Here is a 14,700-nt window from a genome sequence, read left to right on the forward strand (position 1 = left end):
GCACTGCGCTTGACAAGGTGTTGGCTGCAGGTGCAGCCTCCCTCCTTCATAAGGGTACCCCTTTTTCTGGGGTGGGGGGAGTATGCTGTCCGTCCCGCCGGGGCCCTGGCCTCACACCCGCCCCGGCCCTGCCTGCAGTACCACAGACGTGCACACAGTGGCCTCCTTGCTGAAGCTCTACCTGCGGGAGCTGCCCGAGCCTGTCATCCCTTTCGCCAGATACGAAGACTTCCTCGGCTGCGCCCAGCTGCTCACCAAGGACGAGGGGGAGGTCAGCAGCATCTGGGGACCCAGACGGGGGAGGAGGCAGCACAGCACGGGGGTCGGCAGTGGACAGAGCCCGTGAGGAGTCAGGGCACAGCTCTGACTTTCCATGGGCACCCCCAGACGTACAGGGGTGTGACCCCTGTGGTTGGGCCCAGCTCCTCCATGCACAAAGGTGACTTCGGTTCCCTCAGTCTTCCCCAGGCTGTGGTCCAGGCATGGTCGCCAAGAGCCCCTGCCCCTGGGCTCATGAGCTCTGGGGGTCCAGGCCTGCACTGGTCCAGGGGCCCGGGGGAGCATCCGGCTCCCTGGGTCTAGCCCTTAGTCTTTGGGAGGGGCCGGTCCTCTCCCAGAGCAGGCTGTGTCCTGGTGGCTGCCTCTGAGTCCAGGTGCCCGGCCCTGGATACCCACCTGTGGGTGCTCATACCCCACTGCCTTCTCCCATGTCCCTCTTCTGACCCCCAGCCCAGCTTCGGGGTTCAGACACCAGGTGTCTGCTCCCATCCTGCCTCCTCCCCCTCGGACAGAGGGCTCCCCCTGCCGCCCCCTGCAGCCTCGGGCTCCCTCCCACCCGGGAAGCACTGTTTGCCCTCCCTGCAGCTGTGCAGGAGATGAGAGGGCGCGAGCTGGCAAATATTTGTGCCTCGATAAGGCCTGAGCCTGACCCTGACATTCCTCTGTGGCTTCACATTTCTCCTGCCCCCCCGCACTGGGGGTCACCACGCCGGTCCCGTCCACTCCTGGGAGGGAAATGGAGGTGGGGGAGCCCCTGGGCCACTGGGGCGGGGTCAGCCTTCCTGCTCTTTGGTGGGCAGCCTCCCCCCACCCCCGCCCACATCCCCACCCTCTCCCCCACCCCGTCCCCAGAGCAAGGTGCAGCCTCCCCAGCTGGCCTCTGACCACCCCACATTTCTCTCTCGCAATCTCCAGGGCACTCTGGAGTTGGCTAAACAAGTGAATGACCTTCCTCAGGCAAACTACAACCTGCTCAGATACATCTGCAAGTGAGTGGTGCTCGGGGGAGGGACCCTGGCTCCCCCTGAGCTCCCGCTGTGTGCGGGCCACAGCATGGGCCTGTAACCCAGCTCCCCCGGCAGGGATTTCTCCCTCTGCATGTCTGTTCTAGTTTGCTAGCTGCCAGAATGCAATATGCCAGGAACGGAATGGCTTTTAAAAAGGGGAATTTAATCAGTTGCTAGTGTACTACAGTTCTAAGGCCGAGAAAATGTCCCAATTAAAACAAGTCTATAAAAATGTCCAATCTAAGGCATCCAGGGAAAGATAGCTTAGTTTAAGAAGGCCGATGAAGTTCAGGGTTTCTCTCTCAAGTGAGAAGGCACATGGCGAACATGGTCAGGGTTCCTCTCTCAGCTGGAAGGGCACATGGTGAACACGGCATCATCTGCTAGCTTTCTCTCCTGGCTTCTGGTTTCATGAAGCTCCCCGGGAGGCGTTTTCCTTCTTCATCTCCAGTGATCGCTGGCTGGTGGACTCTGCTTCTCGTGGCTATGTCGTTCTGCTCTGCTCTTTCTGAATCTCTGGCTTTCTCCAAAGTGTTTCCTCTTTTATAGGACTCCAGAAACTAATCAAGACCCACCCAAATGGGTGAAGACGCATCTCCCCTAATCCAGCCTAACAACTACTCTTGATTGGGATACATCTCCAGGGAGATGGTCTAATTACATGCAGTATTGAATAGGGATTATTCTGCCATTACAAAATGGGATTTTGATTAAAACATGGCTTTTCAAGGGTCCATACATCCTGTCAAACCAGCACAGCGTCCTTGGCTCATCCTGCAAACGCTCGTTTCAGCAGAGCGTCCCTTCAGCGGGAGTGTGGGCCTCCTGGTCCTGCCCTCAGGGAGGCATGTGGGAAGTGATGGCAGAGTGGTTCAGAGCAGATCATACCTGAAGGAAAGGGACACACGCTGACCCTGCAGCCTCTTCTCGGCCCTTTGCCATCCGGGGCCCAGCCCGGCTCTGGGCTCAGGGTTCCCAGCTTGGGCACTGTGGGCTCTGGCTTCACCCCACCCTGCACTGTCCGGCCTGTCCAGGGCCCTTCCCTGTCCCCACTGCAGGCGGGGCAGTGGTGTGTCCTGGCCCCCTCTCATTCCCTCTTCCATACCTGACAGCGGCCCCTTGTTCCCTTTGACCTTAGCATCCGATGGCCACCTTGGGCCCCAGGAGCCGTTCTGGCCTCTCCAAGGCCAGCAGAGTTGCTGTGGACACGTGGGATGTGTGGGTGCCGCGGGCGGGGGGTGGGGGGTGGGGAGGCAGGCCGCTCCCGGCCCATAGGCCCCAGGGTTTGCTTCTCCCGCCCACGGCCCCGTCCCTCCCCGGCAGGTTTTTGGATGAAGTCCAGTCGCACTCAGATGTCAACAAGATGAGCGTCCAGAACCTAGCGACAGTCTTTGGACCGAACATCCTGCGGCCCCAGGTAGCGGATCCGATGACCATCATGGAAGGTAACGCCGGGCAGCCGGGTCTGAGCTTAGCAAGTCCCGGGGCTCGGGCAGCACGTGGCCCTCGCCGGGGTCTTGGCCAGAGCCGCTCCCGACAGCCTCAGCTGCCCCCAGACCCCCCCACACAGGGTCCCACTGTCCATGGCAAGGGGACCTGGCCCTGGGGATGGTCGCAGGTAGCTACCAGGCGGCAGAGTGGACTGAGAGGCTGAGGAGGGAGCTCAGAGCCCTGGGACGCACCCAGTTCTTTGCTTTTCCTTTTAAAATCCAGGCATCGCTACAGGCCCCTGGAGAGTGGAGCACCCCAAACCCTGGCACCTGAGGGAATTTGTGTTCTATAATAAACAGTCATAATAAAGTAATCAAAGGGGAGAAACAGCAGCTGCTTTCAATATGCCAGGAGTTCTTCAAAGTGTTCCCCTTGGAACCTCCTGGTTTCAGTCTGCACAGCCAGCCCTGGCTGTGGTTATTGCCCCCATTTTGCAGATGGGGAAACTGAGGCAGGAGAAGACAAGGAACCAGCCAGACTTACCATGGGGCATGGAAGCCTGGTGGGGGCCAAGAGCAGAGCTGCTGTGGTCATGATGGGTGACAGGGCCTGGGGGTGGAGTTGTTAGGGTCCCCCAGTGGTGGGGATGGGGTAGTAGCTCCTACTCAGCACCCCCACCCCTCACCTTGGTCTCCCATCCCAGCTCCCTGCGGGCCAGGAAAGCACAGGCTCCCACCCACTCAGTTGAGCAACCCCCTAGAAACTGCTTCCCCAAGTGTTGTGGCCAGTGGATTCCTTGCTGGATGTTTTCCAGGATTCTGGGCTCCCTGAGGGGAGGGGCCGCTCGCGCCCCCAGCCTTCCAGGCCCCAGGCTTCTGTCTGGGTGTGGGCTGCAGGCATGGGCACTGAGCCAGGTGGAAGGATCTTCCCTCCCCGCCTCCCTCTGGCCACTGACCTCCTCTCACCCCCGCCCCCACCCCGCCTCCGGCTGCTGTTGCTGAGGCCCCAGGATGGAGGATGGAGGGAGCTCTGCACCTCAGGGCCTGGCCCTGGGGTGGGAGATTGTGTCAGGGGTGGGGTGGGGGGCTGGGCATGTGCATGGGCTTGTGTGCCTGTGGGGGGGGAGGGCTTGGGGGGAATTGGAGGTCTACAGGAGTGTGGGATGGGGAGGGGGGATTGTATGTGGGGGTTTGCGTGGTGGGAACTGGGTGGGATTGTGTGTGTATGTGTGTGTGTGTGTGTGTGTGTGTGTGTGTGTGTGTGTGTGTGTGTGTGTGGCCCTGGGACCGTGCACAACACGTGCACAACCCAGAGAGGCGGCCGCCCTGTGCCAGCAGCACCTGCACCTCTGGTTGTTCTCTAGCCGCTCAGGTTGGTCTACAGCCCTGGGAGCCCCAGGGAGTGGCGAAGGCCAGCCCAGAGGGTGCTCGGGTCCCAGGCCCCCACTTCTAGCTCCAGCCTGCCCCTGGCTCCCCTGGCCACCTGAAAGGCATCATATTTGCCGTCTCTCCCTCAGTCCCAAACTGGATGGAGGAGGAGTGGGGTCAGGAGGGAAGTGCCCACCCATGGGAGGCTCTCCGTCCTAGGAACCGTGCCCAGGCTCCTTCTGCCCGTCCCATGCCGGGTTTGCAGGGTGCAGTGGTGGCAGGGCAGCAGCGGCTTCTCCCTCAGGGATGGGGATGCCACCTCCCATTCACTCCCCTTGCAGAGGCAGCTAAGAGCCCCTGGGTGGTGACACCTCCACTCCCAAGGCCACTCGTGTCCTCTCTCCTTGGCAGGCACGTCCCTGGTCCAGCATCTGATGACTGTCTTGATCCGGAAGCACAGCCAGCTGTTCACCGCAGAAGGACCCGCCTCCCCCAGCAGGGGCCCCCCGTGCACAGTGGAGTGGGACTCCCGGGAGATGGCGAGGGACAGCCGAGGGGAGCCCACCAGCCCCGGTGCCCTGGGCCTGCCCTCGCTGAGGACCTCGTCTCTGGATGGGGCCACCGTGGCGGCTCTCTCCAGGACCCCTCCCACAGGCGCCGCTGGCCTCGGCAAGAGGGTGCAGACTTTGCCCAGCTGGAAGTCCTCCTTCCGGCAGGCGGGGTCCCGGCCAGCAAGCCCCAGGGTGGGCGGCTCGTCCTTGGAGGTGCCCCCCGCCCCCTCCAGCGGGAACTGGCTCATGAACGGCTTGTCGTCCCTGCGTGGCCACCGCCGGGCGTCTTCCGGAGACCGGCTCAGGGACGCAGGCTCCTCACAGAGGCTGTCCACCTACGACAACGTGCCCCCCGCCGGCCTCCTGGCCAGCACGCCCAGCGTGGCCAGCGCCGTGTGGTCCGGCGCCTCCTCCTCCTGGGAGGCCTCCGGGGCCGGCTCCGTCAGCAGCTGCTCCGCCTGCCACGCCAGCGACTCGTCCGTCTGCAGCTCCCTGCACACCGAGGGGCTGCCCGAGCCCTCCCCGCCCCCCAGCAGCAGCGAGGAAGGCCGGGCCTCGGACGTGGGCCTCAGCCTGGACGAGGGGGCCGCGGGCGCCAGCAGCAGCGAGCCCAGCGACTTGGGCAGTCCCGCCCAGGACCGGGCCCGCCGCTCTGAGGCGCTGCAGGTCCTGGTCGCCGAGCTCAGAGCAGAGCTGTGCCGGCAAAGGACTGAGTATGAGACAAGCTTGAGAAGGTAAAGGGCCCGGCCGCCCGGTGGAGCGCAGCCGGAGCCGCCAGGCCTGGCCAGAGCCCCGGGGCCAGCAGGTGGGAGCGGCTTCCAGGAGCGCTGGTGCCCACCAGACTGGCCTGGTCCATTCCCTGGGCCCCTGCAGGCTCACGAACTCTGAGCATCCACCCCTGAGCACGCCCGTAGGACGGGGTCGGAGGTTCCTATGCCTGGGAAAGCTCAGGCTGGCTGGCACCCAGTGGGCATTCCAGAAATAGCAGCTGGGCATATGCATGAGCCAGGATCTCCGCCTGAGCTGCTCAGAGTGCCTCTGACAGAAGGGCTCAGAGCAGGCTGTTATTATGGGGTCCTCCAGCTGGAAGCTGGCAGACCCTAGCGGCTGGCCCTGGGCCTACACTGGCATGGAGGCCCGTGGCTGGGGTGCAGGGTGCAGACAAGGGCATGGCGAGGTCAGGCCTGAGCTGGAGTGAGGGACTCTGCCTGGCTTGGAGGAGGGAGCTGGCCACGCAGAGCCAGGGCCCCCAGCCCCCCCAGCTCATGGGGTCCTAATTCCATGGCCCCCAAGCTCAGACAGGCCGCCTTCTCCCTGTAAAGGGTTCACAGCAGAGCTTGCCCTCCTGGGGAACGTGGGCCTCTGTCCCTACAGCAACACCTCAGCTCCCCGGGACCCCCACCTCGGGCCTGTGACCCCCGGATCCCAGGCTCCCACCACGCTGACTGCAGAGGGCTTCCTTTCTCCAGCAGAGAGGGGCAGGTGGAGAGGTTGCCGCTTCTACTTCTGAGTCTGGGAGCTCCCCAGGAAGCAGGGAGTGGCGGCGGGTGGCCATTTTCTTTCTGCCCTCTCTGTCTGCCTATAAGTGCCAGGTGTGTGTCCACAGCAGGGACGTGATGGAGGAGAGGCTTTGGGAGGGGAGGACCCCCTGGGTCACACCTGAGCCGCTGGCAGGACCAGTGGTATGGAGCTGAGCTGAGAAGGAGGAAGTGGCATGAATGAAACCCCAGGGCCTGAAATGGGGTGGTTGGGGTAGGGAACCCTGGCCTCAGAGTAGGGCACGATCAACTTCTCACTTGTGAGTCATTAGTGGAGCCTGCTGAACCCTCTAGCACTTTCCATTTCTCGGGGGCCCTGGCTTCTGGGGAGAAGGTGCTGTGCTGTCTGACAGGAGGGGCTGGGGTTGGAGCCCCTGGATTTTAGTCCTGGTCCCACTGTACATTCACTGGCCATATGAGTCGCTCAGGGAAAGGCATAGAGGATGGGGAGAGATTTGGGTACCTCCCTGAGAACACCCACCATGTAGGAGGCAGGGGTGAGAGGGAGCCACAGAGGGGCTGAGGGACGAGAAGCAGCCAGGGGGTCCTGGAGGCCAGGCTGCCCCTGGACTCGGGGGTCTTCCTTTAATAGTAGGCTTGGTGATTACTGGGTGGACGGGTGGGTGTGAAGGAAGAGCCCCTCTCTCCATGCTTTGGGGACGGCCTAGAGAGCTCCTGAGAGCCCTCGGCCTCAGCCTGGAAAGGGGCAGGGAATTAGGATTTGTCCACCGTGCTTTGTCCCCTGTGAGTGCAACGCTTTGGGGGAAGGCTGACCCTTCCATTTTCCGGAAGGGGAACTCCAGGGCTTGGTGAAGCTTGCATCCTGCCCACAGGCACGAGATTCATAGGCTAGGACCTCTCTGGGGTCTGGGGGTTTCCGTGCCCGGGCAGCACATCCACGCACAGGGGCAGGAGGTGGTGGCGACACGGCCCTGGGGCAGCCAGGCCTCTCCCATTCGGCGCCAGGTCCCGCCGGGGGGAGGGGGCCCCACTCACCGCGCCTCTGTCCGTGACTCAGACCTGCTATTGGTCATCAGTGGTGAGGCGGGCGCTTGCCAAGCTACTTTCAAGGCCCGGTGAGTTTTATGAGGAGAAAAACAAGCCAGAGAGTGTAAGGGAGCCAGAGGGGCAGGCCCCGGGGCGGGCAGGGGCGCGGAGGCGGAGTGGCATGCCTGCAGCCGCGGTCCCTGCAGCCGGAAAGGAAAGGACTGTTTCTCCCTCCCCCTCACCGCATCCCACCTGCCCACCCACCCCCAGGCATCCTGGGTGACGTGGCAGGTGCTGAGAACTCGGCGGCTCCAGGGCCCAGTGTGAGCTGTAGGGCAGGGACGTGTGCAAAAAATCAGGGAAATGGGCTTCGCTTCCTGTGCCGGGAGCCCAGAGGGAAACAAGTTGGGTTTTTTTGTTTGCTTTCCTAAAAGAAGTGAAAATTGTTGACATCTCCTTTCCCTCATCTTCTTTTATCTCGGTCAAATCCACCTGTTTTGGTTTCCTAGGCTGCTCAAAGCAGATGCATGAATTGGGTTGCTTTAAACAACGGGAGTGTATTCACTGACAGTTTGAGGCCATGAGAATGTCAGGGCAGCATCAGGCGATGCTTTCTTCCCAGAAACTGGCGGCCGGTCATCCTTGGAACATCTGCCGTGTGGCCAGGCACATGGCGGTGTCTGCTCATCTCTCTTCCAGTTTCGGTGTTTTCGGCTCTTGCCTTCATGACTCTCTCTCTCTCTCTCTCTCTCTCTCTCTCTCTCTGTTCATTCCATTTATAAAGGACTCTAGTAATAGGATTCAGACCCATCCTGATTGAGGCAGGTCACGTCTTAACTGTAGTTTAGATGTGAACTCATCCAAAGGCCCTGCTTGTGCTGTGGGGCCACAGCCACAGAAATGGATTAGGTTTTAAGTGCATGCAACTTCAAACCAGCACACCTCCGGCCCGCCTTCCACGGGCTCCTGAGTGGGATCGTGGGAGCGTGGGGGTGTGGTGGGGAGCACTCAGGGCCAGGTTTTCTCGGGAGAGAGCTCATCTGGATGGGCACTGGTGGGCCTTATCACTGCACATGAGAGAAATCAGATGCGTTTGCTGCCTCAGGGCCCCCAAAGACCTGTCACGGGGCGCTGTGGTGGCCATGAGTGACCAGCCATTTACACCCACACAGAGCACCACCGTGGGACCATCGGGTAGGGCCTCGGGGCAGCTCTGGCCCTGGCGTGGTTTACGGAGCCAGGAGGAGGCAGCGGCCCAGGCTGGCTTCCCCAACCAAGGGGGTCTGGCAGGCAGGGTGGGTGGAGAGGGGACAGTTAGGAACCCTGGCCAGTGGCCTGGGCATGGGGCACAGGGAGGAGGAGAGGGAGAGCACAGCAGGGCAGGCGGCTCATCTTTGGAGTTGAGGGCAGGCTCAGAGCCCCTTTGGGCAGGATGGGCCAAGCCTCGAGGTGCATCTCGGGAGGTGGAGCCCCAGAAGCACCCGTGGCTCTGGCTTGGATGATTCACAGGGTGGTGGGCACCATCCAAGAGAAAGGAGGGCTTTGAAGGGAGGACGGGAAACTTTCGGACTCACTCTGTGGGAATGGGGGCGTGTGGCCATGAGACCGGCCAGGGGATGGCGGCCTGAGTCCCGAAGCAGGCAGGGGATGCGTGCATGGCTGTGTGTCTAGGCAGAGGCGTGTGGGGGGCCCGGGAGAGGCGGCCTTGGAGCAGGGCCGCAGGAGAAGACGGCTTCAGGGGGAGAGGGCTGCTTTGGGCAGCCCAAAGCAGGGCAGTGCCCAGGGGCTTCTCATCTTGGAACAAGGGTCTTCGGATCTCAAGGCCAGATGATGCGAACAGGTGACCTGCAGGAGAGCTGGGGCCTGGCGGGGAGGCCCAGGGGAGGCCGGGAGGTGAGGGGGAAGGATCAAAGGCAAAGCAGAGAAGAAGGGGGAAAGCACAATAGATCAGGGGCTTGGGGCAGCTTGGGGGTTGTCCTAGTTTGCTAGCTGCCGGAATGCAGTATACCAGAAATGGAATGGCTTTTAAACAGGGGAATTTAATGAGCTGCTAGTTTACAGTTCTAAGGCCGAGAAAATGTCCCAATTACAACAAGTCTATAAATGTCCAATCAAAGGCATCCAGGGAAAGATACCTTGGTTCAAGAAGGCCGATGACGTTCAGGGTTTCTCTATCAAGTGGAAGGGCAAATGGAGAACACAGTCCCAGTTTCTCTCTAATCTGGAAAGGCACATGGTGAACAGGGTCAGAGTTCCTCTCTCATCTGGAAAGGCACATGGCAAACATGGCGTCATCTGCTAGCTTTCTCTCCTGGCTTCCTGTTTCATGAAGCTCCCCGGGAGGCGTTTTCCTTCTTCATCTCCAAAGGTCACTGGCTGGTGGACTCTGCTTCTCGTGGCTATGTCGTTCTGCTCTGCTCTCTCTGAATGAATTTCTCATCCTCCAAAATGTTTCTTCTTTTATAAGACTCCAGAAACTAATCAAGACCCACCCGAATGGGTGGAGATACGTTTTCACCTAATCCAGCTTAACAACCACTCTTGATTGAGTCACATCTCCAGGAGATGATCTATTTAGTTTCAAACATACAGTATTGACTAGGGATCAGAAGAAGCGGCTGCCTTTACAAAATGGGATTAGGATTAAAGCATGGCTTTTCTAGGGGACATGCATCCTTTCAAACCAGCACAGGGGGTGGGGCCTGCCTGCTGGCTAAAGGGAGGCCTGGGGGTGAGGGGACGCTTGCTAAGATGGTCTGGCCCGGGACTGGGAGCTGCAGGAGTCCCGTGGGAAGGTGTGGGAGGGAAAGGGCTGGGCCCGCTGGGGGTGGGGTGGACTCCAATTCGGCCAAACAGGGAAGATGAGCCCCCAAGAGGCTCGAGTGAGAATAGGGAGATTTATATCATCGGCATTGCAGATGAGGGGAGGGGGAGGAGGAGGTGGCAGTGAGGAACTTGGAGACCTGGCCTCAAGGGAGCCACCTCGCTGCGGGCTCCCATCTCACCCAACTCGGAGCTGTTCTCAGCCCAGTTGTTCCACTTCTCTGGGGACAGGTCCTCAGGGCTGTGGTGAGGAGAAATGAGCCCAGATCCCATATGCTCCTGAGCCCAGGGGTGTCCGCCTGAGAGGTGGAGCAGCTCCAAGGGACAGTGACACCAAAGGGACAGCTGTGCTGTGGGCTCTGCAAGCTGGAGAGTCTCGGAATGACAGAGGCTCCATGGAGCTAGGCCCGGGTGAGCCGGCAGTCCAGATGCTGACATCCGAAACAATGACAGAGAAGGAGGAGGGAGAGAGCCGGGGTCTCGGAGCCTGAGCACCCAAGGAGCAAAGGAGGGTGACAGTGGCACATGCTGAAAGTTGTGGGCAGGAAAGAAGGAGACGTAGCTGGAACAGATGCTGGCGCAAGGAAGGCCTGAAAGTGGCTGCAGGAGATGGCATTCCCCATCTCCTAAGACCGAGAAAGCATCTTGGTGGGCCTGCAGAGAGGACACAGGCTTCTGGCATGCAGGCCGGGCCAGCTGGCATCCAGCAGAAACCAGAGCACCCATTGTTGTTCGTCTCGGGGACCTGGCCGAGCGGGTAGACTTACTCAGGAGAATCGCTGTCCTTACAGCAATTGTGGTCTGGTCACAAAGGCAGGTGTGTGACCCTTCGCATGGCAAGCTGTAGGGCCCCACAATGACTTGTGATGTGGGCTCTGGTGGCATGGAAGAGGTAGCAATGGGAGCTGCTGGGGAGGATGGAAGAGACCTTCCCTAAGGGGAGATGATTCAACTGGGTTTTGAGGGATGTGTAGGAGTGTTGAACTGAATGGGATTTTCCTGCAAGTCTCTGAGACTGGCTGGGGCACAGGGTGGGTGTGGGGAGCAGCAGAAGGCGAGGGGACCCCTCGGGACACGAGACTGGGCTGGAGGGGTGCATGATCTTTATGTCCAGGGAGGGCTCAGGGAGGCCTCTAGTCTCTGCATCCAAGTTGGGAGCTGCACAGTTTCCAGATGACAGGCTGGGGGAAGATTCCCTAGGGGTGGGGCCTGGATTGCCCATTGTGGGAGCTCTAGGGTTCCTGTGAAAGGCAGGCCTGGTGTCCGCTGAGGCACCCGCCTGCATGCCGTTCCCCGGCCTGGCCACTCCTGACCAGCCATGGCTGTCCCCTTCCATCCTCACCACATGCTGGGGTGCAGCTGCCAAAAGTAGGCGGCCACGGGGCAAGCCCGGTAAGCCAAGGTCCAAAATGGTGTCTTTCTTCTTGGTTTTTAAGAATCGAAGAAGGCAGTGCAGAGCTGAGGAAGCGGATGTCCCAGTTGGAGGAGGAGCTGGACCAGGAGAAGAAAAAGTACACGATGCTGGAGATAAAGCTGAGGAACTCGGAGCGCGCGCGGGAGGATGCAGAGAGGAGGAACCGGCTGCTGCAGAAGGAGATGGAGGAGTTCTTTGCAACCCTGGGGAGCTTGACTTCTGGGGCGAAAGGTGCCAGGGCCCCAAAATGAAGGGGCCGGGGAGAGTTCCCTCTGCACCGGGTCTGCTTGCTTCTGCCCCCAGCAGAGCTGCTGGCCGGCCGCAGTGAGCTGCCAGGAACCTCTGCAGCTGGGGCCTGGGTCTCGGGCCAGCACACAGGAGCCAGCTGGAGAGAGTGGAGCCTGTGTCCTTCCTGGGGTCTGCTCTGCACCCCAACATCCTGGGGGGGTACTATCAGAGCCCACCACCGACCCCACCTCTACCCACCACCCACCCCAGGATCTGGATGCCTCTTGGCTGAACAGGGGCTTGGTGGGGGTCACAAGGGAACAATGCCAAGTGCATTATCCCCTCACCCAGGAAATGTGCCCTGTGGCCCAACCAGATGGACGGCACCAGGGATCTGGGTGACCCGCCGTGAACACTTTGCATTCTTAATTAAATCTGCTCTGAAAATGAGATGCCCAGATGCCCGAGTACTTAGTTCTTCATACTTGTGCAAGACGGGGTTGACAAGCTGGCTGCTCCTGGTGCTTGAGGGGTTGGGTGCCCCTCCTGGGGTGTTTAGAAGTGAAGTGTGACGCTCTCCAGGGTTTACACAAATCTTTGTGCTTTCAGCTGTGCAGTCCACATGCTCTAGGGGAAACGCCAACCTGAGCGTCTCCCACCCTGAGCCCCCTGGGCCTCGAGCTTCTATCCTTGTGTTGGTCCTGGGGTCCCCATCCTGCCTTCTACCATCACCTCCTCCTTGGCCCTAGCTCTGCTGCAGAGCAAGAGCCTGTGCCAGCCTCTCCCTGAGTGGGAGTCCCAGCTTTTCCACCTGGGGGTGGGGGTGGGGATGAGGCAGTGGGCACCCCAGAGAGATTGAGGTCAGGTGGAGGGGCATGGCCACCCCTCTGAGCCCCTTTCCCTTCCATGCCTGGTCCCCAATGTCCACAGCCTACAATGCCCGCCTCCCTTCTTGTGTGATTCTCTGACTACAGGACCATGAGGGCAGAGGTCCCCGATGCACCCCAGCTGTGGTTGGGGGGAGATGTTCACAGGGCTGGAGCCCAAGTTCAGCGATGCCAGCACCAGTGTCTCTTCACCTCCTATGCTGCTCATGCTGTCATTGTCACCTCTGGGCTTCACATCCTGAGCAGGGACCTGCTGTGGGTCTTAGAGCACCCCAGCACTCCTGTTTTGGAGCACTGTTAACAACCCGTCTACCTGGAGTCAAATATAAACGTTGCCAGCCCCTGATCCATGAGCATGGACCAGTGCTTTCAAGAGCCGGCTTCCTGGTGCTCGCAATGAGCGCTGGTCACCAGGCATGCGGCGCAAGCCTAAGGGTGTGTGTGCCAGTCCACGGAATCCTGCAGGGCCAGGGCGGACCTCTCGGTGACCGTCCACCCTGCCATGGCATGCCCAGGGCCCCCTCAGCCGTCTGTGCTGGCAAGTTCCACAGCCCCCCTCTCTCCCAGGGGGTTTTCCCAGAAGGTGAGCCAAGGTCCTGCTTCCTGCCCAGTTTTCCACCCAGAGGAGAAAGCCAGTTTGTGAGCCATGCCTGCCCCCTGCTGGGCGCTGTGGGCTCTGCAGCTGAGGCTTTATGGGACCAAGCTTTAGCTGGCAGTTGTCATTGCCAGCTGTGTTTCCCCGTCCCCACTGTGCCAGCACACACTTACCCTTCCCTCTGTGAGTCCTAGCACCGGCCCCATCCACTTCTGCTCCCTAATAGAGTAACATTCACCCCACCTGCTCCCAAGTCTGTTAATGGCACTTGTACCTATTATCATAATGACATCATTCAATCTTAAGTAAACCAATGAAGTATGAACGTGCAAAGATGGGGTATCCGTTCTTTGAAAATGTAATTGACTGCTTTAGAGAGGTCCAGAAAAGGAAAGTTTCTAAAGGAAATTATCAACGAAAGCATGGATGCGTCAGCCATGCAGTAATAGAACACTGGCAAAAGTCTAGAATTCTGTGCTGATTCCTTCAAATGTGTTAAAAATTTGTGTCTGAGTCTAAGCTTTTAAGAAAGAACTTAAACAGTGTAAACAATGATTATGGCATATTCAGCAATCTTGTGCCAAAGAAAACAAAATTTGTCTTTTATTGACTGACAAATGAATGACTCATTTTTTTTTAAGTTGGGTGTGTGTGTGTGGATTCCTTGTCGTAACTGGCTTTGAAGGATGGACCAGCTGCTGAGCCAAACCTTCTGAGAAGAGGAGGGCTTCGGAATGTATCCCATATAGCTGTATATCCCCTGCCCCACTCAGAGACAATAATGACGTGTCACTGGCTCTTTCTCCCTCTGTATGATGCTTTCTTCCCAATATCCTAAGCAGTTCTGCTAGGAAGAAAGTTTTTCATTCAGAACCGCTGCCTGTGTTTTCTTGTATCCACCAAGAACCACCGCCTTTGCCAAAAGTCCCCACCCCTTTCTCCCAGGCACATGGCTCCTCCTTTTGTTTCCTGCCGGCCCCAGCAGCATGAGGTGCCAAAACCGTGCTGTGATCTGCAATGAAGAAGGGAGATAAAGCCATGGGAAGGGTTTTGGCCTAGAGGAAAGTGTGGCTTGCTCTGCTGCTGATCCCTGACGGTCTAGCTCCCTCCTGTTGAAGACGAGGACACCAACACCTTGGGGAGCTGCCCTTGCCAACAGCTCTAGCACTTTGTATGTGCAGTTCATGTGCTCATGAAGCTGTATGTGGAATTTCACCTGCCTGAGGAAATGGAGAAAACAGGAAAGTTAAGAACCTGACCTGGCCCACACGCTACACAAAATCGGTGAAGCTGGGATTCGAACCCAGGCAGCCTGATTCCCCATCTGGGAAATGTCACCCCTTTCCTGCTTTGGTGGAAGTTGGACACAGGATGCAAAACGAGGACTCTGGAATAGACCTGTAAATCGGACCAGGAATGGCCTCAGAGGGAAGGCCCCTGACACCGTCACCCATTTTCTAACTTTTATCACAAATAGGAGGAGTATGAAATGGGAAGAATGTGTTCTGTGGTATGTGGCTGGAGCAAAGCATGTGTGTATGCAAAAGAGAGACTGCCGGACAGACAGAATGGGCTAGAGAACAGAGAAGTAGA

The 14,700-nt window shown here is 59.2% G+C and overlaps 1 protein-coding gene across 1 annotated transcript in view; it reads left to right on the top strand.

Annotated features, from left to right (window-relative positions):
* ARHGAP22 (Rho GTPase activating protein 22) overlaps nt 1–12,075 on the top strand; it is a 181,086-nt gene extending 169,011 nt beyond the window's left edge. Inside the window, exons 6-10 of the mRNA XM_077124665.1 lie at nt 139–271; nt 1,195–1,268; nt 2,610–2,731; nt 4,496–5,369; nt 11,420–12,075. Of these exons, the coding sequence (XP_076980780.1) occupies nt 139–271; nt 1,195–1,268; nt 2,610–2,731; nt 4,496–5,369; nt 11,420–11,648 (1,432 nt within the window). The 3' untranslated portion in view covers nt 11,649–12,075. The remainder of the gene's footprint in view (nt 1–138; nt 272–1,194; nt 1,269–2,609; nt 2,732–4,495; nt 5,370–11,419) is intronic.
* The last annotated feature ends 2,625 nt before the right edge of the window (nt 12,076–14,700 follow it).

This window comes from Tamandua tetradactyla, chromosome 13 (genome assembly GCF_023851605.1).
Source record: "Tamandua tetradactyla isolate mTamTet1 chromosome 13, mTamTet1.pri, whole genome shotgun sequence".
In the NCBI taxonomy this organism is placed as follows: Eukaryota; Metazoa; Chordata; class Mammalia; order Pilosa; family Myrmecophagidae; genus Tamandua; species Tamandua tetradactyla.